General features: G+C 51.7%; 1 protein-coding gene across 7 annotated transcripts in view; it reads right to left on the bottom strand.

Annotated features, from left to right (window-relative positions):
• The window catches only part of ZC3H3 (zinc finger CCCH-type containing 3), a 184,297-nt gene that overhangs the window by 15,278 nt on the left and 141,796 nt on the right, over positions 1 to 27,223 (bottom strand). For 3 of the 7 annotated variants that reach the window (XM_075141051.1, XM_075141050.1, XM_075141052.1), the window contains exons 8-11: positions 26,252 to 26,321; positions 20,060 to 20,191; positions 2,006 to 2,181; positions 86 to 294 (exon numbers count right to left, since the gene is read on the bottom strand). In XM_075141051.1, the coding sequence (XP_074997152.1) occupies positions 86 to 294; positions 2,006 to 2,181; positions 20,060 to 20,191; positions 26,252 to 26,321 (587 nt within the window). Of the gene's footprint in view, positions 1 to 85; positions 295 to 2,005; positions 2,182 to 7,139; positions 7,379 to 14,370; positions 18,036 to 20,059; positions 20,192 to 21,251; positions 25,525 to 26,251; positions 26,322 to 27,223 lie in introns of those variants that run through there. The other 4 variants (XM_075141053.1, XM_075141054.1, XR_012672206.1 and 1 more) reach the window with 4 other exon arrangements.

The following is a 27,223-nucleotide window of genomic DNA, read 5'->3' as shown; positions in this document are numbered from 1 at the left end:
GAGCAACGGGTGAATAACTCTCCCGCTCAGTGATTCGGAGCAGCTCGGAGCATGCGTGAGCAAAAGCAGAGCAAGTGCTTCCTACCTGGCTCGTCCTCCGACTCATCCTCGTCCTTCTCCACTTTGCAGCACTGGTCACCGGGGGATGCTGAAGACTGGAGGGAGATGAAGGACGGCAGCTTTTGCAGCCAGCTGGTTGGCGAGGTGTCCACCTCTTTCCAAAACTTTACCTCTTGCTCCGTGCTGGAGGGTCCAGGCATTTCCCCATCATCGTGGAGCTGAGCTGGATCATTCCTGCAGGAGGCAAGCGGCAAAAAAAAATAAGGAAAAATAAAAATAATGCCACTTGGCAATGCTGGGCATGGCATCACGTGCAATGGAGGAGGCTGGGGTGAACCACCGGAGCTGCACACAGAGGCTCTCCGGGCTCCATCCCAGGCTGCTCCGTATCTCCCATTTCCCGGGAGCCAGCTCGGATTCAGCCAGAGTTTCTCACTCCCCAGCTGGATTCCCTGCCCTGCGCTTCCCTGCGGCTCTCAGATGCTCGCGGAGGTGCTGGGCTCCCCTGCGGGTGCCGGCTGGGCAGAGCGAGTAGAGGAGAGGGGAGACGGAGGGTGTAGGGAGCAGGGATGGCTCGGGGACGCCCCGCTGGGCTTGGCTCAGCCCCAGCCCTGCCGCCCTCCTCCCAGCCCAGCTAACGTGACACTTCAGCTCGTTCGACATCTCCGATGACGGTGCCGATAAACCTCCCGAGCAGCTTCCAAGCTCGGGCATGCTCCCTTCCCCGCGGAGGATACCAGGAGCCGGCCCCGGGACGGGAGGGGGGTGCCTGCCGCTGCCCAGCCCTGCGCTCATGTCTCCTTACCTAATAAGAGCAAGGAGCTATTTTACATCTCGTTCACACCAGGGATGTGAGCTGGGTGTCATTCCAAGGCTCTTCTGTCACCCGGGATAAGTTCGGAGAGCCCGCTGAGTGCTCGTCCCCCTCTGCTACCTTACAAGGCAGGGCCAGGATGAGGCCCAGGACCGGGCAAGAGCATGGAACAGACCAGCACAGCGCCCAGGTCCCCCCGTTTCCATCCCATCTTCACCCCCACGTCCCGCTGCAAGGAGCCGCGGAGGAGCCGAGCATCCGAGCTGGTATTTTCTCCTCCCCGCTAACCAGGATTTTTAGATTTTTGGCTTTTAAAGCCAAATTTCCATTTGGCTTTAATTTTAATGACGTTGGGATGTAGTCGTTTTGCAGGCAGGGCTCGGGGATAAGGGCAGAGGAAGGCAAGGATGTGCCAAGCTCAAGAAAATCTGTCTCCCTGCGGAGACGAGGACCGAGCCTGCGGGCTCCGTCCCAGCACCCAAAGGATCAGATAGAGCTAACAAAGCTTCCAAAGATTAACCAAGAAACCAGCCCAGCGTCAAAAGGTTTCACAAAGCCTTTTGTATCTCCACGTCCATCTCCATCTCTCCTTCTTCAGGCAGTGAGTCCAGCCCCAACGGCGAGCCCCTTCATGCCATGCCAAGGGCTCAGCTCTGCTCTCCGCCGCGGAGGTGAGGAAGAGAGAAGAAGAGGGACGATGGCTTCCAGTTTCCAACAGAGCTATGGATATGCTGTATACACTTTTGGTGGTGGACTCTCCATCAGGGCTCCTCCATCTCCCAGGAGGAAGGTTTACAAAAGCCTCGGAGACACCTGGAGGTGGCGAAGCCCTTCATCTAAGGGTGAAGATACCCACACTGCAACGGCACGCATCGGGTAGCAAGATGCGAGCTATCCTCTCCTTCCTCTCCATAGCTCTGCCTGGAGACCTCTTCCTCGAGCACGGACCCTGCCCAACCCTATTGCCCGTGGTGGCTCTATCAAGAAGGCACCACAGTGACCCACATCAGCAACATCTTAAAATAAACCAGCACACAGATGGATACACGTGTGGAAGAGGAAACATCCACAGCAAGTTGGGAAGAAAACTGTTTAAGAGCAGCAAAGCGAATTTCTTCTGCTCTTTCCTACCTGCCCGTCTCCTCCCAGACCCGTCTCCACTTGGAGGGGGGGTCGCTGCGGTCCCCAACTTCAGCCTCTCTGGCGTGGCGCTTCTTCTGGGGGTGCAGCAGCTTGCACCGGGCACCCCTGGGGCAGACGCCTTTCTTGGCAAAGTCAGGGCAAACCAGGGTGTGCTTCTTCTTGCACTGCGAGGGAAAAAGAGAGCAACGTTGGGAAAGGCAGAGAAAACCTCGCGGGGAGCACAGGTTCCCAGAGCTGGGCTCCTTCAGGTGGCACCAAGACCTTGCTGAAGGAAAAGAAGGATGTGTTGGTGCTTCCTTCTCCGTATCAAAATACTATTCCATGCCAAAATACTATTAAAAATAATACTCTCCTCTAGGAAACACTACACACTCACCCACAGCTTTCCAAGTGCCTGATTTTACGTACCCAAACTACTGAAGTCTTAATAGCAATGATCTACCCCCAAGGTGGTGATGCTGGGAGGTCCCAAAGAGGTTAACTGGGCTGGAGAAGCTGATTTCGGAGAGGACACAGGGTTTTCTTGTCCCAGACATGCTTGGGACTTGGGCAGAGGCAGGGAAGAGCAGCAACAAAGTATGTTCCTTTTAGGACTTATTTTGGGATCGCTGCCTGGACCACCCTCCTGACAAAGGTGGCCCAGGGGTGGAGCTCAACCAGCTCTGCTTGGGGCTTGGGAAAGAGCTTGGCCGATGCTCTCCTGTCCGGGGAGACTTAGCATGGCCACGGCACGGCACTGGCAAAACAACGGCATCAAGATGTTCACCCCTAGAAGTGCTTCTGCGCTCCCAGCCCGGCATTTCGGTGGCTCCCAGCCAGCCCCGCAGCCACCAGCTGTGCTGGTGGGAGAGGGACGTCGGCGGTGCTCCACAGCTTCCCGTGGACAAGGCTTTCTGCTGGGAAATGGCACTTTTTGGCAGTGGGAAAGGCAGGAAGAGATGCAGGCAGGGCAGAGGAGATGCCTTCAGGTGTGATTTATATCTGGGTGGTTGGGAACATTGGCCGGGGGGGAGGGAGAAAGAACAGCCTCTCCCTAATCTCCAACTGTTCCCAACACCGTGACAGCAACACCCAGCGATCCAGAGAGCTCGTCCCAGTGTATCCCAAGGGATGCAGGGTGGGAGCAGGCCCTGGAGCCCTGCTTGGTCCCACGATGCCCTGGGAGGGACCCACTCCCACCCAGGATGCTCCCTCCCACCCCACCCAACGAGCCCACCTTGGCTCTCGCAGGCACCACACCACGACACCCATGGCAAGACACAACCCAACACACACGGCGCAACGAAGGGTTCACAACACCAAGATCCATTCCGCTCTTCACCTTCTCCATGAGCAAAGATGCAGCCCGCTTTTTCCCCACGTGGGTCCTTCCACACTCAGACACCCACGTTGCAAACCTCCTTGCTACAGGGTAGCACAAATGCTCAAAATTTGCACACGTTTGGGGGAAAACGGGATAAATCCATGGGAAGAGAAACACAGTGAGGGTTTCAGCGTGATCACTCTCGCCCATTTATAAAAATGCACCTTCCCGACAATGCAGGATGTAGGTGAGCTCCTGCCCTTTTAATGTAACTTGAGTTTGGGGGCATGGGAGCAGCTCCCCACGCTGACCTTTGGGATGAAGCGGAAGCCCCGCTGAGCTGTGAGAGCTCTCTCCTCGAAAGGGCAGAAGGATTCGGCAGCTCTGCTGCCCGGGGCCGATCGCTGAAGTCGGCAGCGGAGCAAGGAGCTCGTCTGCTGGAGCTTGGGGATGGCGTTGAGCAGCAGGAGGGCTGGGGATCCAGATGGACACACAGACATTGGCTCGATGGGGGGGACGGTGCAGCGACAGCACCGCTTTTCCTCTGAAAATTCATTAAAAAAACCAATTCCTATAACTTTCCCCCTCTATTTGAAGGAGCTTCAATGGCAAGTAAGTCTACAAGCCAATGGGCAAACTGGAAGTAGAGTCATCTTTAAACAGCGCCCAGGCTCTGCCGTTACTCCAAAATCCTAAGTTTCAGAGAATGATAGACTCACAGAATGGTTTGGGTTGGAAGCGACCTTTCAAGATCATCTAGTCCAACTCCCCTGCCATGGGCAAGGACATCTTTTACTGCATCAGGTTGCTCAAAGCCCCGTCCAACCTGACCTTGAACACTTCCAGGGATGGGGCATCCACAACTCCTCTGGGCAACCTCTTCCAATGTCTCACCACCCTCATCAGAAAACATTTCTTCCTTACGTCCAATCTAAATCTCCCCTCTTTCAGTTTAAAACCATTCCCCCTTGTCCTGTCGCAACAGGCCCTGCTAAAAAGTTTGTCCCCACCTTTCTTAGAAGCCCCCTTTAAGTACTGAAAGGCCGCAATAAGGTCTCCCCGAAGTCTTCTCTTCTCCAGGCTGAACAACCCCAACTCTCTCAGCCTTTCCTCATAGCAGAGGTGCTCCAGCCTTCAGACCATTTCTGTGGCCTCCTCTGGACCCGCTCCAACAGGTCCATGTCTGTGTGGTGCTGGGGACCCCAGAGCTGGACGCAGTGCTCCAGGGGGGTCTCACCAGAGCGGAGCAGAGGGGGAGCATCCCCTCCCTCAACCTGCTGGCTACGCTGCTCTGGATGCAGCCCAGGATGCGGTTTGCTCTCTTCCACCCGTGGACCAGCACTGGGAAAGCATCACTAGAGACCAGAGCATCCCAGCCGTGCAGGCAAGGACGGCTCCTGCCGGTCCCAACCTGGTGGTAACGTTGATGCTTATTTTGGGTATGCCATACAAGTACGGGAAAAGCATCTCCTCTGGCGTACAAAGCTCTGTTTAAGCAGTCGTTCTCTTGCAAACCACCTAGAAAACACATGGTTGAATCAAGCAAAGTTTTGGGAGAACAGCTTTCACTTTTTCCCTACTTTTTTTCCAACTTGTGCTGGTCTGGACACCTTCACCTGCAGACAGGATTCAGTCTGGACCAAGAATAAATGCTTGGAAAAGGAGCAACAGGATAGCTTTCAAGAGCAGTAATTTTTCCCAAAATATTAGCGAGTAGAAAAGCAAATCCCTCAACCTGAGAATTGCTTTAAAAATAAGTGAAACAAAATCAGGGGAGAGGAAAAATAAAGGCACGGCCCGTTAGAGATTGAAGGCTGGGATGAACGCGGGGGCTGCTGGGCGATGGAGAACTGGGAAGGCTGAAAGCCAAGTCAGCATGGGGCCAGCTGAGATCATCTACATGGACAAGACGTGCAAACCCCTATGGTTTATCTTCTCATTCCTCTTTTCTCCACAGGTTTTGCCCAAAGCCATTCTTTATTTGGATGGGCAGCAATGGATGATGATGCCTGCCCAGAAATTACACGGCTCCGGCAGCAAGGGATGGGCAGAGCTGTTGAGCCCACTTTGCCGGGACAAGTGGATCTCAAGGAAAGCAAGAGCAGAACCTCAGGATTTCATGTTTCATGCTGTATCAGGTAGCGAAACAGGGAGGGATGGACTCTCAAGCTGTGCGATCACTTTTCTGATTGGCATCGACATGAAATAATTCCCGTATCGTCCTTATAGCTGGGGCCAGCTCTAGTTCAACGGCACCTATCTCACGCGACGGCAAGTTGGCCTGATGGTACATCAGATCTACTGCACGCTGGAAGGCTTCTGGTCCACCACCACCTCCAGATCTCCATCCACGTGATGACGGTGACACCCTGCACACCTCCTATTAATTATGAAGTCAATTACTGCTAATTATCGGCAGGGTGGCAGCTTTTCAGAGCCTCTGCCCAAGGATGTGAGATCTGTTTCTGTATAGTGGTTCCCAGCACAAAATGGACTTGGGAAGGGGAAGAGCAGGAAAAAAGAGCCCTGGCCTCAAAAAGCTGCATGGATGCATCACCCTCGCAGCCAGCGGCGATGCTGGGGAACGATGCTATTTTGGGAAAAAGCCAAGAAACGCAGCACCCAAGGGACCAGTTACAAATCCCTCCTGGGGAACAGTGACACAGTCCCGGCTGGGTGCCGGGAACGGGATGCGCCACGTCCCCGGCACAGACCTCTGAGCCAATCATTGTACCAGACCACATTTATTGGCTCCACAGCAAAAAGATACTTAATAAAGAAAACAAACCGTGTGCGACTAATCCCAGGGCCGTGTCCTCGGCTCAAGTTTCTAATGGCTTTTACACGCTGCTCCCAGCAGCTCAGCCCTTCTTCCGTAACGCCCCGTCCGTCACCGCGGTTTCAGGGCTGGGATGGTGAGGTTGGGATCGGTGGCTGGAAAAGCCCCTTCTGTTTATTTACGGCAGCTCTTCTGCTCTTGCCCTGCATGCCAGAGCAAACATGCTGGGGCTGGGTCGCTGCAAGGCGGTTTGCTGCTCGCCGCGTGTCAGCCGGGGTGAAGCCGAGCTGGGCTGCGGGGTGGCGGGCACGACTTCGCGCTGGGGGCCATCTGATCCCTTCCACCTGTCGGGGGTGGCTAATTATACCCCCATGGGATCCCTGCCAGCCCACAGGTTGGACCATAAAAAGAGAAAAAAGCCTCTGGTCCCTTCCAACAGAGACAACGGAAAACCCGCAGCACCCCTAAAAAGCCCTGGGGAGAACCCCCCGCCCCCACCGGCTACATCGGGTGCTGATGAGGATGCCATCATCCCGCTGATGTTGTCCCCATCCCGGTCTCCCCGCTCCGGGCTTCCCCCCCGCAGCCTGCCCAGAGGAGACCGGCAGCAGTGCCCGGCGCTGGGACGGTGCCCGGCTGGCAGCCCCCACGGCTGGGACTCCTCCCTGGCTGCCGGGCAGCTCTTGGGTGAAATTCAAGGTGCCGCTAACGACCCACAAAGCCTTAAATGGCCCAACGGACCCCGACGCGCACGGGGAGCGGGACGGGGACGAGGGGGTTTGCAGGGCGCAGCCTTCTTTAGCACGGACCTGGCAAAGAAGGAGGCAGCAACTGGTGCAAGGTCCCGGCTCAGCCTTGAGAATGACGTTAATTAACATTTTCCATGAACAAGCTTGGCAGGAGGCAGCGGAGGGCGGGAGGAAGGCGAAGCTGGGTTACTGGGCCGATCAACAACCGCCCACTGACCTTACCGGGTGGGGATGAGAAGTCCCATCCAGCCCGGCATTCCCGGCTCCGCTCCACTAGCAGTTTGCCCAGGTTGAACTTCTCAAGTATCTCCAGGCTTCTCTCACCTCCTGCTCGATCCCTCCTCTCCCAGCGCTGGGGGACAGCAGGTGACAAGGGACCAGCAGATGGACAAGAGATGGCAAAGTGCTGGATCATCTTCTCATCTCCTTGGACCCACGTCCATCTCTCCGTCCACCGTGATGGAAACAAGACTCCAGCTCCTGCCTAGAAACCTGGAGCACTGCAGCGATAAAAGCACCAAGCAGACCTTCTGGGGAAGAGGAGCATTAAAAGCACGAGTTAATCCCCAAAATCCAAGTGCCTCAACTCAAGTGCTTTCTATTTTTTAAAGCCCTCTGCACATCCATGCAGCTTCGCCGAAGCTATTACAGGTAGCCCCATCGCCGAGCGGCAGGATTAACCGGCTGGATTGATGTCAGGCTGTTTTAATGTCCCTCTTACCCACCACGTCTCAGCACTAAGTGACTGTTGGGAAGCTATCGCTGGAGGTGGCGGAGCTGTTTTCTGATGCCGCTCTGAACTGACAGCCAGTAAATAGCGCTTTTTTGATGGCTTTTTTATAATTGGGTGCAGATGGAAGCAGCCTTAAAAAAAAATTCCAGCTCCCTATCGTTAAAACCTGGAGGGCGATACATCCGAACATCATCCAGGCTGTGGAATAATGATGGAGAAATTTAGCCAACACAATTATCCTCAGGAATTTGCTCCAAAACGGGTTTCTGCCCCCAAAACAGAGCTTGGTGCCCTAGCAAAATGCCTGCACGGAAGCGATGGCTTCTGATGGCCTTCTCCAAATGCTCGCTAGGATTTGGGATCTACCAAATGCTCTCTAGGATCTACCGCAAAGCCGTGAAGCCTCTCCCTTGGTATATGCAGGCAATAAAACAGCATTTGAGCAAAAATACCTCCAGAGCCGGAGCAAGAAAGGGATGGCGTTTCTAAAATCACCGGGAACATCATATTTAAGAGGCAGCAAAATAGCTGGGAGGGATTGAAGGGGGTAAGAAAAAGCCTTGTCCATGCAGCATCCATTCCCCAGGCATGGTCCAGCCCAAATAACAAATGACCTAAGGGATAGAGATCTCCTTCGCACCCCTTCTCCACCACCTCAGAGCTTCCTCTAAATCGCCGTCGACTGTTTCCTCTCATCTTGCTGCTCCTTGGTTTGAGGGTGTTACTCCTCTGTAATTGGAATTTCCCATGTAGCAAAACGATGCCAAGGAGCACTGCACCTCCCCAGCACGCATGCACGAGACACCTCCAAGTTTCAGCTCCGAGCAGGAGCAGAAGTACCATAACTGAGCATTTCCAATGAATTTTTTTTTTTTTTTTTAAATGTACTGTCTCATTTGGGAATTGCATCCTGCCTGGTCTCGCTCCTCGCCCCCAGCTCCCTGCAGATGGGCGAGAGCTTTGCTTGGAGTCGCAGCGGCCAGAGGTTGGATTTTCCAGGCTTGGTTTCTGTCCGTAACCTGAATCAGCCTGGAGGAGAGCTGCACAGCTCTGACAACGCTTGCAGACAGTGTAAGCCAAAATATAAATAAAAGAAACAAGGCAAGCCAAGAGGATGGAGAAAGACCAGCCAGCGATACTGAGCAACTCAGCCTTACTCCAACCCCCAAGCATCCAGGACCAGTTGAGCCACCATGAAGGCAAAGCCACAGACATAAGGAGGAAACATCGAAGCATAGAATGGTTTGGGTTGGGAGGGACCTTCAAAGATCATCTAGTCCAAACCCCCTGCCGTGGGGGGACATCTTTCACCAGATCATGTTGCTCAAAGCCCCGTCTAACATGACCTTGAACACTTCCAGGGATAGAGCATCCACAACTTCTCTGGGCAACCTGTGCCAGTGTCTCATCACCCTCATCATAAAAGTTTCTTCCTTAATGTCCGATCTAAACCTACCCTCTTTCAGTTTAAAACCATTGCCCCTTCTTCTGGTACTAAGTCTCTCTCCGTCTTTCTTATAAGCCCCCTTTAAATATTGAAAGGCCGCAAGAAGGTCTCCCCACGTTGAACAACCCCAACCTCATAGCAGAGGTGTTCCAGCCATCAGACCATTTCCGTGGCCTCCTCTGGACCTGCTCCAACGGGTCCATGTCTGTCTTGTGCTGGGAATCCCAGAGCTGGACGCAGTGCTCCAGGGGGTCTCACCAGAGCAGAGCAGAGGGGCAGAATCACCTCCCTCGACCTGCCGCCCATGCTGCCCAAGATACGGTTGGCCTTCTGGGCTGCGAGCACACATTGCTGGCTCATGTCCAGCTTTTCATCCACCAGTACCCCCACGGCCTTGAGCAGCAGGGCTGCTCTCAATCCCTTCATCCTCCAGCCTCTATTGAGACTGGGGGTTGCCCCGACCCAGGTGCAGGACCTTGCACTTGGCCTGGTTGAGCTTCATGGAGTTCACATGGGCTCAAGGTCCTCAAGCCTGTGAAGATCCCTCTGGATGGCATCCCCTCCCTCAAGGGAATCAATGGCACCACTCAGCTTGGTGTCATCTGCAAACTTGCTGAGGGTGCGTTCAATCCCACTATGTTGTTAATGAAGATATTGAATAGTATTGGTCCCAGTACAGGCCCTTGAGAGACACCACTTGTTACTGGTTTCCACCTGGACATTGAGCCATTGACTATAACTCTTTGGACACGGCCATCCAGAAGGTGAATCTCCAACTTGGCATTCACCGCTGCGTGGCAACGTCTACGGTATTCAGTCATTCCCTGTGCTGTTTTCTTGAGGAACTCCATTTCCACCAGAGCCCCTGACAATCTCATCCATCACGCCCCAAAGCCGCGATGGAGCCAGTTTCATGTGGGGAACCCATCAACGGTAATTACCAACCCCAAATCATCACCGTCAGGGATGGAGCAAGCCAGACACCCACTGAACATCCCCCTAAAGTGTCATCTGCATCAGGGATGAGAGGGGCTCCACCACGTGCATGTCTCCAGGTGGCTCACGGGATGCAGAGATCATCCGACAACAGAGAACAGATGGGAACGAAGGGAGATTCCAGCACGGGAAGCAAAGATGAAATCTGCTCTTCTTTGTGTTCATCTGTACAGAAGTTCAAGTTGAAATCAAGAACTCTCTGCCTCACCAGTATATTCCCACTTTACAGCCGTGATTCAGCGACCGCTTTTCCCCTGAACTTCCTAATTTTCATGTTTTGCGATGCACCTTCTTCTACAAAGATATTAAAGCACAAGAGAGAAAATCACAGACCGGTATTTATCTAGGCACTATTATCAACTAGCCCAGGCTATTAAGCAGTTCAAGTTTGCCCTGATAAGCAACATCTTTAATGTAAGCATCTGAATGCTGTTGAAGATACTACAGTTAAATTAAAGTAGCAATAAGAACCCTCATTATGCTATTACAGAGTACGGTAAATAAGATGCAACTGGAAACCACAAAGATTTCCACAGCGATACACGGGTAGGATTGGGCATGGAAGAAACGCGATTAGTTTTAAACCTCCTCTGCAGGCTACGAAGCGTTTTCAACAGAAAGCCCCCATTGCCAGTACCAAAATTTATCACTTATTATCAGCAGCACAGCCATCGTCACCCAGAGGAGATGCACAGGGACTCAACGTCCCCAGTGAGCCAACGAGATGCACCCAGACAGATCTCAGCCTCCTCAAATCCAGCCTGGCCACCATTCGTGATCCTACGAGCAGACTCATTACCAAGCCTATCCATTATTTTTTTTTAAATAAAGATTTTACTTACTAATCAGTTTGCTGACTGAAGATTTCTGTTACACATTACAGGGAAAAAAACAAATCAAGCAGGCAACTCTAGCACCCAGAAAACATCTGTCAACCAGAGCCAAAATTAAAGATAAATGAAATGAAGTTGCTTTTGTAGCTGATTTTCATACAGCTGCAGTGGACTATAAAAGAGCTATCAAAGGCAGTGCTCTCCATCAGCTATTTCTGAACGATGGGAGAAGGTAAGCCACAAATCCCCTATCCCAGAGAAGGGGCTGCCCCACTGCCCAGGAGTTATCCCCAGTGCCACCCAGACATGCCTACAAGCACCGAAAACCAGCAGGGAACTTGAGGTCCACTCAGCAGACCATGAACCCGCAGCTGTAACAGATGGATACATGGCTACTGTCTGCAGATACGCCTAAAATATCACTGAAAACTCCTGGCAAAGAGATCCAACACAATTTGGGTCAAAACGAAGGTGAGGGAGCCATGCCCAGGTAGGTCTCCATGCTGTGCCTGCTCCAGCCCTAGAGAAAAAGGATGCTGATGCATCCACCTGGCAAACTCCTCTCCTCTTTCCCCCCGCACGCATGTTGACATCCTACCTGAGAAAGCCCAGAGAGGGCTCGTAACCTCTAAAACCAGCCCCACACAAAGCTTCATGCAGGCAACCAGCGTTTCCATAGCTAAGACCGGGCATTTCTACCACCTGTCCTTCATCTGAGCCCAAAACAGCTGCGTGCGAGATGGAGATAAATTTAAATCTTAAGCGGCTATTTCCCTTGCATGAGCGAGAAGGGGGAGGAGAAGCTGCCGAGATGCTTTAACGCGACACCTCCTCATCGTGCTCTCCCACTGGAAGTGTATAAAATGGATCATCTCTGCAGAAGAAGCAATTTGCTGATGTCCAGACCCTAATGCCCAATCTTCATGAACGCCGGTGGTTAAATCTGTTTGAGGTTTGATTCTTCTAATAAGAGCTGGAGTGAGTTTTATCCCTGGTGCAGGATGTGTTTGATGACAAGAAGTTACGGAACAGGACGTCAGGGCTCAACAAGCCCATCTCCATGTGGGTCATCTTTAAAGATTTCACCGAGATGGAAGAGAAAAGGGATATGTCTCTAAGCAGCAATATCCTGCAAGTCTTCCTCCTCTTCCTCTTCTCCATCCTTTGACCAGCTCACTCATTTCACCGATTTACAACTTTAATGAACATCCCCCTCAGTTGCCTCCTGGGCAGCCCTTCATCGTGTTGAGAGGTCCATCACCATTTCCCCATGGCCCCTCTGCTCAAGTCCGGCCAGATCCTGCACACCTACAAGACCCCGTCCTTCCCTATCCAACACTGCGAGCATGTCCCGCTGCCACCAACTCTCTCTGAATCAAAGGGGAGAAGAAATTGGAAGCAGTTGTGATAGGATCATAAAAGGAATAAGATGGAGGTACAGTCAAGATAGAGAAAATTTGGGATGGCTCAAAGCCTCTTCTGTATCCCTCCCCATGCTAATACCAAGAGGAGAGGTTTTATATTAAGACTTCTTGCACTTCAGCCTCCCGATAGCTGGGCATGGAGGAGCTTCTCAGCTTGATTGGGTCTAATTCAGCATAACAACGTCACGGACTTTGGAGATGAGCGCTTTGAGCCAGGAAATCTGCTCCTGCCGCAGCTGGTTGTCTCCAGGCATCAGCCCTGGGGCAATTTGAAAGAAAAATCATCTGCATTTGAAACCTCTTAGTCCCAAACTAAAAGCGTGGGCCAAACGATCTGCACGTGAAGGAGCTGCTTAAAGTCTCACATAGTATCTGAAGGGCCTCCAGGAGAGGAGCAAACCTTCACTGACCCACTGATGCGATGCTGAAGACCCACAGGTACGAGGCTGCCATCCAGAGAACTGATCTGGAAGAAACTCAGCACCAAAACACGGCCTCTCTTGATGCTAGCACACTTGGAGGGAAAAGGGAAAGCTGTTGGCAAAGTTGGGGTGCTTCCCTTCACAACGCCCAACACATCCAAAAGCCCTCCCAGACCCTCTGTGGCCATGGTGAGTACCAGTTTTGGAGGGACGAGATCAAGGAGCAGCCTGGGCCTTCAAGATTTTCACAGCCAGAAGACGTTTAACAACCCTCAATGGACTTTTCATCCAGACATTTGTCCATGTGCTTCTCCTCTAAGGGAGAAGCTGGAGCTCTGAAATGGCAGCAGAGAGCATAGAGCAGATCCTGTCCCACCACTAGCCCAACCACAGCAGCGGGGACCTCGGGAAGATGGAGCACAACTGACCACAACAGCAGGATGGAGAAGCAATAAATCATTTTTAATTTATACACAGCTTAGTAATTCACTATGATTCTTACACTTGCTCGACCCAAGAAGCTTCTGCCATTAAGCACCTCCAAGCTTTTTGCTGTCACAAACCCTCTCGATGCTGTGGGAAGAGGAGAACCAGCATCCTTTACCTCCACACCATATGTGACGTGCTGTGGTGGCCACCATGACCGCCTGGGACAGAAGTCCAGGATGATCAGCAGGCTGGAACACCTCTCCTAGGAAGAAAGGCTGAGAGAGCTGGGGTTGGAGAAGCCTAAAGAAGAGGAGGTTCTGGGAGGACCTTCTTGTGGCCTTTCAGTATAGAAAGGGGGCTTCTAAGAAAGATGAAGAGAGACTTTTTACCAGGGCCTGTAGCGACAGGACAAGGCGCAACAGTTTTAAACTGAAAGAGGGTAGGTTTAGATTGGACATTTAGGAAGAAACGTTTTACGATGAGGGTGGTAAGACACTAGATCAGGTTGCCCTGAGAAGTTGTGGATGCCCCATCCTTGGAAGTGTTCAAGGTCAGGTTGGACAGGGCTTTGAGCAACCTGATCTGGTGAAAGATGTCCTTGTCCATGGCAGGGAGGTTGGACTAGATGATCTTTAAGGTCCCTTCCAACCCAAACCATTCTGTGATTCGATGAAAGATGGAGGTGAAGTGTAATTACAGCGCTGGGAATCAGCCAGCAACTACCTGGATGAACGTGCATGGGTTCCTTGATGACTGCATGTGCTCAATGAAAAGGCAAGCTGGCTGGGAGACAACCTGGGACCAAAAGAAGGGGAAGAAAGACCCAGAAAGACCAACATGGATAGCCATTGGCTGTGAGAAAAGAAAAATGCTGTTTTACCCAGCAGGCAACAAAAAACAGCTGAGAATATGCAATACAAACAGAGTTGACCTTCACCTTTCTGTGATAACAGATTAAGGGGCACAAGGACCCCAGGCTGCCGCTCTCCATTGCGAACCGAGCACTGGGTAAAGAGAAAACCCCAAACATATTTAACTGTTAGGTGCTGCTAACACAGCTCATGTGACTTTTCCTAAAGAAATGTGTTAAATTTAATATATCAGACACATGAAATACGTTTACGGTGGGAACCTGTTAAACTTCCACCAGAAAAGGAGAAAATAACCAACCTAGCACGTCATCAGACTAGAGAAACGCAAACGAGAACAAGGCGTCAGCTAAGAAAAAGTCCCCGCATTTGAATTTTCTACAGAAAAATCAAGCAGCTGCCACTGTGAAAAACACCGCACTCCACCCGAGGAAGGAAAATTATTTTTCCCAAGGAAGCGGCACTTCCTCGGGCAGGGCGTGCTAACCAGACCTACCCCTGCTAGCATGAGCGTTGCCGATATTTTACGTGGATAAGGTGCAAATCAGAGCGCTGGTGAAAGGCCGTTGGCCGAGCAACTCAGTAGGACCAAAAAGATGGATTTTAGGAGACCGACGGGCAGTTTCAACGCAGGTCAACTGGGAGGATCCCTACTGCGACGGCAGGTCCCCTGATCAAGCTTCATCAGCAGGGACGGGGCCGGTCGTGCCGGTCGGGAACGATGGGTTGCCGGCAAACACCAGCGCACACAACCCCGGCTTCCCCGTGATTTATTCCAGTACACCTCCCCGTGCGTTTTCACGGTAGCCTTGTTGTTTAATCTCACTGTGTCTTCCTGCTTAACAGTTCCCACGGGGGCACAATTTACCCACAGGCTTCAAGGCAGCTGATGGAAACGATATGAAGATAGGTATTTAATGCAGCACGCTCGCTAATGTACACCGTGGGGGAAAAGCTTATTTAATACAAAACAATTTTACAGATGCAGCAGTTAGAGGGGACCAGGCTGACTCGCTTGCCTTTGCTCTTGACATGCTGCGAGGGCTGGAGGACGCCAGCACCAAAACCTACCCCAGCCACGATTCTTACTAATACAGTTTATTCCCCAATAAGTCATGTTTTGTGCCCGTAAAGCAAATCTCAAGGCACCTGCTCTTTGGGGTCATCAATGGATGTAATGCAAGGGCTTTCCATAATTCCCAGGTCCGAGCTCTCAACCATGCAGATCTCAGCCCACGGTTAGCCATCAAATATTACAACAGCAGCTCGACGTGCAAGGCACGTTATCAACCTACGAGCTCCTTTGGGCCAAGTATTATTTCGTATTATTTCGTATTGTTTCATATTATTTCATATTATTTGGGTATTATTTCAGGAGTCAAGCATAGGCGCAACAAGGAGAGCGGCTTGGCAGGGAAATCGCCTCTCGGACAAGCCAAGCATCTCTCCCCCAGGCTCACTGGCCACGCAGCCCACTCATGACCACATCTCCTTCTGCTTCTCTCTAGCCACAGGGGACATGCCACCACGGCTTCGCTCGCTGGTGCTACCTCATCCCTTGCATCCACCAGCCTCACCCCATCCTCACCTAGTGAACCCATGCCCCAAGCCGAGATAAGGCACGAGGAACCGTATGGGAGGAGGGACGGGGAACCACAGACAAGCTTTTACCGTAGAGCAGCTCATTAAAACGTCTTCGGAAAACCCTGGGGAGCACCTGCAAGAGGCCCCATTTCTCCCTCTCTTCCCACTTCCCCCTTCAGGCTTCCTCCAGTGCAGGTGACCAGCCCAGAGGGACCAGCCTCACCCAGCGTGACCATTTCATGGTGCCGGAGAAGGTCAGGGAGCTCCAGGCAAGGTGGCAGGGAGATTTCCATGGTGGGCATCACTTTGTGGCTTTAGCTAAGACACGTATGACGTTGTGTTTAGAGATGATTCAGGCAGCAGAGGTATTTGGAGCCATATTTCACCGACTGCTTCACCAAGCTGAACTTGCAGGTTCCTCCACTCCCTTTAGGAAGCTGTAGGTCCATGTGAGTGCGTGAGGGTGGAGAAAATCCCAACCCACGACCGAGGAACCGGTGAGAATGCTGGTTCTGGCTCTGCTACCAGCTCCCTCCTGAAAACAATTAATATTGGCGGTAACATTCCCTTAACGAAGGACGTGGTCACGCTCTTGTAGAGGAGCTGTCCCCTCTCCCCAGGGGAGGAAGGACCTTTACAGTCTACGTTCCTGATAGAGGGACTTGGGTATGCAAAATTAAAGCTTTCTCACTTATTCTAAGTTCCTGATGAAGCCAGAGCAGGCCAGTCCCGGCATCGTTTGTACGAAGAGCTTGTGCAGTCAGAGTTACGACGGTCAAAGGCCAATCAACTTGGCCTGGGCATCCTGCAACACATTCTAGAAAGTACTTAAGAGGCAACACTGCCAACGACATGCCATAAATTATGGATAATAATGGACATTTTTTATGAAGGTCTGATAAAAATCAGAAATCGTGCTTCTTCAGGGGAGCACAGAGAGGAAAACACAACTGGGAGAAGAGCCCAGTGTGCCAACCCCAGCACAAAAGAACCTAAATTCCTAATTACCAGCCATCCTCGTTTGAGATTATCCTCTGAGGATGCCACGCTGGTGTCGCACACCTTTGCCGTCCACGCCCTTTGCAGTTCAGACGGCAGGCAGATGGCTCTCACCGTTCCTCGGACAGGGAAAGGCAGAACGAGAGAAGATTTACTCCCGTCCTAAATTATTCAAAAGAAAAGGGACTGCGCATCTTTAACAAGCCATCGTTTTATGAAGCAAGGTTAACATTTTCACTTGATTCAGTAGAATATTATAAACTCTCCGGGGTCCATTTGAGGACTTTCTACTTTGAGCAAAGGCACGGACTCAGCACTTTTTATATTATTTAGAGAATAAAATTAACCCTTAATGGCCCAAGCTGGTATTTCTCCTCCCCAGTTAAATATGGCCCGCTCAGCAATTTCTCCCCATATATAATTACAGGCTGCTATCCATCATCTGTAGGAGAATGCTTTTCTGACACTCTAAAAGTGACACGGTAAGCACTTTTACTAATAGAATAAATATTCTAAATATCTCTTTTATATTTTCATTTAAATTGGAATATTTTAAAAATAATTGTAGGGACCCTGCCTGCGTGGCTAGCGCTATGCTGGAGGGAGGCGGCAGGATGCCTGTGTTTTCCTTCGGAGGAAATGTTTATCCTGCACGCAGTCCCCTCCACGCGCTGCCACAAAAAGTAATTAGGCACAGACTAATTTATTAGCGTTTCCCTCCACTCCTGCTGATGTCCTGTTTTCCTTAAAGCTCTCACTTTTGGCTTTTTTCCCCTTCCTTTTGCCTGTTTTTTGCTCCGTAGCGATTTCTCCTTGGGAAAGGATGGCTTTGCCATGCAGATGCAGTGTTTGGGTTCTGGAACGGGCTGGTGGCTTTGCACGACGACGCCACGGTGATGGGCGCTGAGCACCTACGGCTTCAATTGTTGGGTCATAGCTCTGCCAATGAGAGCTACAGGGATGGAGAAAAGGAGGAGAAGAGCCCTTTGGGGCTCCAGCCCAGAGCAGCACATGGATCCAAGCTGCTCATCCCAGCAACTTCCCCAGTGAAAAGCAGCCAAAATCACAAGGGAGTTAGAAATCTCCAGGAGCAGCAAGTCTAAGCAAAACCGTGCTTAGGCAGACACTTATTCACGCATTATCTATTAAATGCAATAAAATAATATCGTTCCACAGACCCGCTGGGGCATATTTGGGATGGTGCCCTGCAATCTGGCAGACTCGAGGCAAACAAAATGATTGTTTCATTAGCGGTTCGTTTTTTCAACCGAAGAGCCGATTTAAAGCAGTGCTTGCAAAGTTCCTGTCGTGTTTTCAGCATGGTACCTGGAGTCTCCAGCTCAACGAGGAGGTTTCCACTGTCTCCTCCTGTTTGCTTGCTGTCGGCTCGTGGAAGCGGCTGAACCAAGCCAGGACACTGATGTGATGTTTTCTTCCATATCAAACGTGCCCTAGAAGCGACTAGCAAACTCTCCTGAGAGAAGCAGACCGAGAGAAGAGGATGGCTCCCATCCTCCAGTTGGGTTCATAGAGATGGGCCAACGTTGCACAGCAAATCATAGAATCACAGAATGGTTTGGGCTGGAAGGGATCTTTAAAGGTCATCTAGTCCAAGCCCCCTGCCATGGGCAGGGACATCTTCAACCAGATCAGGTTGCTCAGAGCCCGTCCAACCTGACCTTGAATGTTTCCATGGATGGGGCATCTACCGCCTCTCTGGGCAACCTGTGCCAGGGTTTCACCACCCTCACTGGAAAACATTTCTTCCTTTGATCTAGTCTGAATCTCCCCTCTTTTAGTTGAAAACCATTCCCCCTTGTCCTGTCGCAACAGGCCCCGCTAAAAAGTCTGTCCCCACCTTTCTTACAAGCCCCCTTTAAGTACTGAAAGGCCGCAATAAGGTCTCCCCAGAGCCTTCTCTTCTCCAGGCTGAACAACCTCAACTCACAGCCTTTCCTCATAGGTGAGCTGTTCCAGCCCTCTGATCATCTCCTGGCCCTCCTGCTCCAACAGGTCCATGTCTGACTGGTGCTGGGGACCCCAGAGCTGGACGCAGTGCTCCAGGGGGGTCTCACCAGAGCGGAGCAGAGGGGGAGCATCCCCTCCCTCGACCTGCTGGCCACAATGGTCAAAAGATGAGCATGCTCAAAGGATGAGTAGAAATCCCACCGCATAAGGCGCCCCAGAAGAGAAAAGCCTGGTAGCTCTCAACTACAGCAGAAAAGCATCATCTCCATAAATCTCAGAGTCCATCCTTGCTTTATTCAAACCTGGTGGCAAATTGACTGGCTGCCCCTTCTGAAGTACGACTGCCTGGGGACTCTGATGTGACAGCATCGCTGCTCTCACGAGTTTGAGATGGCAGCTGGAGAAACCAAACAAAGGTGGCCCATATCTTGTTTACGGGACCCAAAAGAAAACCACGTGCTCTACTAACGAAAAAGTGGTTCACACTAAGAGGCAAAAATATTATTAAATTAATGGAAAACAGCAAAGAGGAGTCAGATAGGACGGTCGCTTTGATTCCCAGGGGAACACCAGCACAGCCAACCCTCTCCCTCAGCCACAAAGCAAGGAAAGGTGAGATCCTGCAGCGTGGCTCTGCACCACTGAGGAACCAAGCTTGCTGCTGCCCGCCTCTCCCGACACTTACAAAGAAGCAGGGAGCCACGAGATGTTGGATAAACATCAAAATTGCATTTTTTTGCATGTACCAGCCCTAAAATTCCTTTGGAAACCTGCAAGTGGCAGCTGGCTCCAGGCCCCGCTCCAGGAAAGCTGCTCTCTCTTGAGCTCTGCGTGTTACGTCGGGTGCCATAAGCTCACGGACGAGGTTGCAAGTCTACCCAGGGTGCACATAAAGTCCATGTAGGACTTCACTGCATTGATTTAAACCAGAGGGCCACCAGGACCTGGAGGTGGGCTCCATGAAGCCTCTAGGTACATATCTGGGCACAGCTTGAGGCTCAGTTGCTGCAGGCCAGGTGAGGAAGGTCTTGCTGCTAAGACCGAGCCACAAGATCTAAGGCTCAAGTTTTAACCCGTCACGGAGCCAGCGTGCAAAATAAGCATTAATGTCTGTGGGTTTTCTATGTAAAACAGGGACTCGTAAGCCTTTTCCTTCGCTTCTTATCTATTTAACTGAGCAATTTTCCAGGCAGGTGCTATGGGCTCGGGCACCAGACTCTGGTAACGTGGACACCCCGGGGAGGCTCTTCCCGGGGAAACACCAGCACAACGTTTGCGAGCTGCAGCCTTTAATTTGTTTCCTTTTTTTTTCCTGCCTGTAAGGAAACGATGCCACTTTGCCCATAACCCTTTGGAAAGGCACAGGACTGCTGTTCATCACATCCAGGTGTTCAGCAGCTTCCAGCTCTACGGCTCCCTTCGGTGCCATAGCTCACGCGAAAAACAGCTTGTAGCTTCGGCAAAGGCGCATCCGTCCTGGGACCCCGAGAGCCAGTCCCCTCTTTACCTTTTCTCCCATGGGGCAATAGCCTTTGAGGAAATCCTGGCACACTTCTGCTTTTCTGGACACGTAGACGTGGCTGTACGGGCAGTTGCTGTTGTTGCAGATCCCCTTCAAGAAGTAGGAGCACACCGGCATCTGCAAGGGCAGAGGATGAGAAACCCGTTAGCGCTCCCCCTCCCCAGCTCGTGATTAGGAACCGTTCCAACACCCAGAACTGAAATAAAACCATGACATGCGTAAAATAAATATACGCCTTTTGTCAGCCACTGGTCCCAGAGGTATTTTTAGCTCTTCTATTGGTCTCCTGCAACGCAGCTCCCTGACATTACGTGGTCCCACGTAACGCACAGGGGGTGAACACGCTTGCCTTAGCATCTTTCAGGATGCTGGAGAGAGGGTGGAAAGCATGAAACCGCCACCAGAAAGAAAACTGCTTCTGAACGGCACGGGGAAGGGATGGGGGAATCGTAATAAACGCTGCTATCACGGGGGCTTTGCTGGCACACGTGGCAGGTTCATCTTCTGCCAACGCTCCCAACTAACCTTGAAGAGGAGAGAAGGGGCGGCTGCTCCCCGGGCTCCTCGCTCGCAAAAGGCACTAAGCCGAGCGCACCGTCGCGTGGCTGCGGGCTAAGAACACCGTTCCCCAGGGGCGATGCAGCGGCTGTGATGGCAACAGCGGCGCAGGGCTCGTGCCCAGCCCGGCTGCCCTCTCCCGTGGGGGGGTTCTGGCCATCGCAAGGGCCAAAACAGCAGCCTGGGGGTGCCCCCCCTATTTGGCTCTTCCGTGGGTATGGAGGTGGCTGGAGGATGCACGGCACGTGGTTAGAGAAAGGCTCCAGAAGATGGGTCCTGGCAAGGGGGAAAACAAGCGCTTGCTCCTCCGCAAGCATTTTTTGTGGGGGGCTGCATCACGTGAAGGCACCCTCCAAGCGCTGCGAGCGCTGTGATGCCTGTCCCTGCGTGCTGGAGGAGGGGTGCTCCAGGAGGGGTGCTCCAGGAGGGGTGCTCCAGGAGGGATGCTCCAGGAGGGGTGCTCCAGGAGGGATGCTCCAGGAGGAATGCTCCAGGAGGGGTGCTCCAGGAGGGATGCTCCAGGAGGAATGCTCCAGGAGGGATGCTCCAGGAGGGGTGCTCCAGGAGGGATGCTCCAGGAGGGATGCTCCAGGAGGGGTGCTCCAGGAGGGGTGCTCCAGGAGGAATGCTCCAGGAGGGGTGCTCCAGGAGGGATGCTCCAGGAGGGGTGCTCCAGGAGGGGTGCTCCAGGAGGGATGCTCCAGGAGGAGTGCTCCAGGAGGGATGCTCCAGGAGGGGTGCTCCAGGAGGGAGGGAAAGGAGGAGGAGAGCCTGGGCTCCTGCTGCGAGCAGTCGAGGAGAAGAGCAGTCGGATACATGGAGCCCCACTCCTGTGCTCACCACTCCCGAGCCTTAGCAGCGCGACAGCCGACGGGGAAAAGCAAACAAGCAAGGATCCTCATCGTCCTCAAACCACAAACTTCACCTTCTGCCAGCTGTTATAATTAAAAACAAATTACCAGCCTGCTGCGATATTTCAGCATCTTTAACTCACCGGCTACCGCAGGCAACTTCCCGACCCAACTAAGTAGCTGCCGACGGGAACGTGTGCTTCCTGAAGCCGTCGCAATGATCCGGCTCCTCCTGCTCAATCCTTTGCTGCTCGCCTACACGCCGAATTTCCTTACTGCTCGGCGCAGTATCGATCCCTCCATTCACCGGTAGCATCTCAGTCCCGCCGGTTCGAGCATCCCCGAACTAATATTTACAATTCTGCAATAACCACAGTCGAGGCTATCCGGAAAAATCCTTTTCCCTGAAGGGCACATTAGGGTTTTAACTAAATTGGCTCACTTGAGGCAAAGAGAGAAATAGAGAGAAGGAGGGGGAAGCAGAGAGGAAAGAAAACAAAGGGTGCTTTAAAAGAGAAGAGTTTATTTTTAATTGTCTTTTAACTGCAGACATTAACATAAAGGACAGGGCTCTGGGGCTATCTTTTTTGGTGGTGGTGGTGTGACCGTAAATGATTCCCTTAATGTAGTTTTTGATATAGAGCCCAAATTAGCTCTAATAAAAAGGGATAATAAAGGCAGCTCTTCTACAAAAATAAACTCCTCCTAGCTGTCAAGCCTGAGCCATTATCAAGAGGAAGCAGCACTCTCATTTCAATTAACCTTGTTTGCACCCCACTACGTCCACACAAATAACAATAACATTAATTCAAGGCACTGGTGCGGTGCGTCCGTATTAGACAGCTTTGACTATGTACACGCTTTGGAGCCAGCAGCTAATGAACCCGAAACTCAACGTGAATTTCCAAATTGCTCACAACAGAGTTTTGAAGCTCTATTAGGGAGAAAAATGCTGATTCTTTTCGAGTTCCTCAAGGGGAAAAGCTGTTGTAGCAGCAGCGGGCGGTTGCCCGAGTCCTAGCCTCTCGCTAACCTTCACTCACAAACCCGTTCATTCAGATTTACCGGTTTCTCTCAATCACCGGGACGCGCCGGTGGCTCTGTGCTGTCGCGGAGAAATTCCCTGCGCGTTGCTTTGACAGATGCTCCTCAGCCGAGGGCTCTGCCCAGCATCCCCTGTGGAGCAAAATTCCCCAACCGCCAGCTTTCCCTCTCCTCCAGGCTCCTTTTTCCATTTCCCTTTCCTCCATTCCTTTTTCCAGTTTGGTTTTTGAAAGCATCTGCGAAGCATCGTGCCCGTCTGGAGCAGCCCTCTGCCCCGGAGAGCATCCTCTGCTTGGAGCAAGGGTTTTGCTGCTTAGGATGGGGAAAAACTCCCCGCTGCCGCGACAGCTGAACCCACGCAGCTTTCCCATGTAAAACAAAGGGATTGTCCCCATTTTTCAGTGGGGAAACTGAGGCACGGGATCACCCCCCTCCCCCAGGTTGAGCAAGAGTTTTGTCCTCAAACCCCCGCAAGGCTAAGCCCCGCAAGCCCTTGGTTCTTCACCTCGTGGACCAGGTACAGGGCCCCGTCCCTGGTGACTTCTCACCACGGTGAGATACACGATGACAATAACCTGAAGCTCCTCCGATGAGGAGTTTGTGGGGTTCCCCCCCACCCCATAACCACAAAGTGAAATCGAGAGTCAACTACCAGGGCATCAGCAAAACCGGGAATCCCCAAACCACAGCATCATTAACCACACTAAGAAAATAATTCATCGCATTAAAACTCAAACAGCCAAAAACAAGCCGCTCCCCCCAATCCTTCATCCGAGGAGCAGGTGGGATCCGCTCCAAAAAACCCACGAGCGGGGGAAAACCGCTTGCCTTCCTCTGCCGAGCGACTTCACCTGCCTTTCTCCGCCGCTGATAAATGAGGTTAACGCCACCTTCGCTAGTAATCACCCGGGTTAACAGGGAGCGACGGGAGTTGAAAAGCAAAGTCGCCTCTCGCTTTGGGTAGCAGCATCCCCGCAGCTATAAATCACCCTGAAACAGGCTTGAACTCCGCAGAGGAGGTTGTTTCTCTTCCAGCCCGCGCTGACGACAAGGTGGTGAGCGGAGACCTCTGAACGGTCCTCGGGGCACCTAATCCTGCAAAAAAATAACCCTCCTTCCCCACGGAGCGTGACGTGCATGGCCAGAAACACGTGCTCCGAAAGCATTTGTTTCTAAGGCACGTAAGAGAGTTGGCACCTGCCGGCTTCGTTTGTGGGCTCGTTAATTTAACAACTCGGCTTGGGTTTAGATGATGCTTCGGTAGCGGCGAACTGCTAAGGAAGAAGGCGAGATGGGCAGAGGCCACCCATGCCCCGTGGGACCCCCTCCCAGGAATTCTGTCCCCAATATGCCATTGGCAAACCAGCTCTTCTGCAAGAGACTTCAGCATGGCTACTCCTTTTTAATTCAGTTTTATTACCACGATGATATTATCGTTATTCTTCCCCGATTCCTAACTGGCGAGGTGCTGCTAAGGGGGAAAGGTTGAGTTTTCCACGCCACGCTGCAGTCATCATTCTTCATCTATCCACCCAAAACGGAGCCCAGAAGCCAAAAGCTTGAGGTTCTCCTTGAGGTACCAAGACACACCGGTGTTTCTGGAGGGGAAACTGAGGCCACATCTCCACCAGCAAATTAAACATGCCAAGGAATATTCCCGGGTACCGAGACCAGCTGGCACAAATCCATCTGCATCCAGCCATCGCATCCTTTGCTGGACACAGCTGCGGCCAAACTGCCGACCACAACGGCTCCTTGGTTATCTCCAACGCCCAAGTCTCACCCAGGTTTTTGCCCTGGGACCAAAACCAAGCTCCAGCACCTGCTGAAATACCATTTAACTCGCCGGTACAGATGTAAGCCAACGGTCCAGTGCAGTCTGGATGAGTGTCAATCCTTCGGCTCACAGGCGCAGGCAGTGGGTTGCGTGATGACATTAGCACTTGCACATCACTTACTTAGGTGAAAAGAAGTCGCTGGCCCCACGTCCACTCCAAATCTGCATTAATTACAACAATTCTGGATACATCAACAACCAGTCCCTTGGCAAAACTTTCTTCTTTCTTGGCTTCTTTATTTCTGAAGTCTAACTATACGTTATAGGAAGGAAAAAAACCCAAACCAGCCTTTTTTCCTTCTATCAATTCTCATCCCCATCCCTCCTTTCACACGCCACGAGTCAGGGAGTACAGCTGTCCCCAGTCTATCTCCTCTATTTTATATACTCATGATTAAGTGACTCTGAAGAGAGATACATGTAAAAAACATATGGTGCTTTCTGCCTCGTTCAGAGCGACTCTGCTCACCGCCACGATAACTTACGAGCTCCCCACTGACAACGAAGGTGCCTTAGGCAAATGGAGGGAAAAGGAGACGGGAAAACTGTGTGCCCAAAGGCAAATGCTGTTGGAAAACATCCTGTCCCAGATGCTGATGAGACCCGACGTCCCGTGGGTTAAATCCTTTACAGGTCAGTAATTGCACTGTAATTACCTACATGATGCTGTGGATGGAGAAGGGAGATCGGTGATGCTCGAAGGCAGTGGAGAGAAGAAGGTGCTATAAGGACAATTCACAGGGCACAGGCTAAATAACCAAAACTTGAGTAATTAAAAGCAGCGCTTCCAGATCCGGCATGGCTCAGGCGATCTCTGGTCCCCACCGTGCCCCAGGCACAGCTGCGAAAGCTTTGACAAAGCTGCTTTCGACAAATGACATGCCAGAAATACAGCCGAGGGGGGCTGCAGACTCATCCTCATGATGAAGGACTGAGCCTTACGGGCTTCTCTGGGAAAACTGGTCCTCGTTCACATCCCACTTTCTGGCATCTCCATCCCGACAGCGGAGCCTCGACACCAGAGCCGATCACAAACCGCTCACCACGCAGCGACACCGCTCAGGTTGGCGTTTCAATACCCCGGTGGGATTAACCTTCCTCCTGTTGTCTGGGTGATCCTTCGTAGCAGAGGAATGATCCTCCAAATCCGTCCAACAAAGCTGAAATGTAAATACGTGCTTGAAGCACATCCCAGCTCAGCTCAGCTACACTTAACCTTCAGCACCGACTTCACCTCGGCTTCAACGCTTGAGGTCTCCAAAGCTACGTCCGACCGGAGCTCCTAGCCACTGAATGGAGGTTAATCTGCTAAATCGTCAACTGATAATCACTAAAAGAAAAGCTAATTATTTTTCCACCTCACTCTGTGTAATAAAACCGCAGAGCCCCAAATACATCATGAAGGCTGAAAACAATGATGAACTCAAAAGCCGTTCTGCCAGCTGGTTTCACTGCCTGGCTTTTTAGAAAGGTTAATTTATACCTCCAAGCTCTTGTATGTTAAAACGTCCTCCTCCTTCGACCCCAACACAGGTGATTTAGAGAGAAGGGTTATCTTACGGAGGTAGCTAAGGATTAGTCGCACGTGAACGCTACTCCCATGCTCTTCCTCTCCGATCCCTGGAGTTTAAGCACTCCTTAACCCAACGCACGTTACCCAACACAGCCCCAGGTGCTCTGGTTTCCAACCTACTGCTTAATGCATTCATCTACCGATTCACCGACTGAAGAGGCACACTCTGCTCTCCCAACCCCATCATGAACAGCTTGGCAAGCGAACTACAAACTCTGTTGGAAGCACTCAATGAGGTAGACTTCCCTACAACTACCAGCACAGGTCCGCTCGCTGGCAGAGCCGCACCGCGCTCATTGGGAAGCCGTACAGACCTTGTCTTTGGACACCTTGTGGGAAAACGAACAGGTCCCGTCTGTCTTCTTGCACGTGCCACGGAGAAACCTGTAGATACACCAGACGGAGAGGGTTGAGCACGAGGTGGGTCGCAAAACACACCACTTTAAACACCGAATGTCTGCCTTGCCCCATTGCCACATTTGCCCCGAGGTTGTGAATACACACGACTGCTGCCGAGCTCGCTGTTAAATCCCATTTCACGCCCTAAATCAGTACAGGTCTTTCCTCTCAGAAGAGCAGCTGATACCTCCTGATAGATTTTGCTCTTTCATCATATTTGGCTGCTTATTAGTAGGCAGAGCAAGGCCTGCACCATGAGGTTCAGAGATGATGCTCCCAGATGGAGAAAGGTCCTTCCTAGAGCCCTGATTACACCAGATGCTGGATGAAGCACCAGGAGGACCTCTGGGTGTGAGTGGCCAATAACCAGGAGGAGCAGAGACAGGCACACAACAGAAACCAAGATCCCAAAGCACGTGAGGATGTTTGGACTCAGAAGTTTTCCTAGGAGGTACCAGTGTGACAGCAGACTAATAAAATAGACATGTTATCATGGGAAGAGCACTGGTCCGAACCCTCCAAAAGCAGACTCCAGGGGTACGTGTTCTGAGCTGCATAACCTTGCAGGGAAGTTCTGGAGCACAGAATACGCCCCCAGTTTTATTTATAAAATCTGACTAAATTTAGAGCTGAGCATGGAGAGATTCATTAAAAATAAAATCAAATTCAGATTGGTACGAAGAAAGTATAAATGGGAAGATATAGATGTGAGAACCAGCTGGTTGATGGCAACTAGGTTTGCAGATGATTGCAACCACAGCATAGCTATGTGCACCTCCTCAAAACACCCAGATCTGGAAAATAATGGACACCCTAAAACAGTAGCAGACTCAGAAAATTAAGAACGATAATAGAAAACTAAAGAACGGGATTGGAGCTAGAAGCAC

This window comes from Calonectris borealis, chromosome 2 (assembly GCF_964195595.1).
Source record: "Calonectris borealis chromosome 2, bCalBor7.hap1.2, whole genome shotgun sequence".
Lineage (NCBI taxonomy): Eukaryota > Metazoa > Chordata > Aves > Procellariiformes > Procellariidae > Calonectris > Calonectris borealis.
This window is presented reverse-complemented; position numbering and strand designations above follow the sequence as displayed.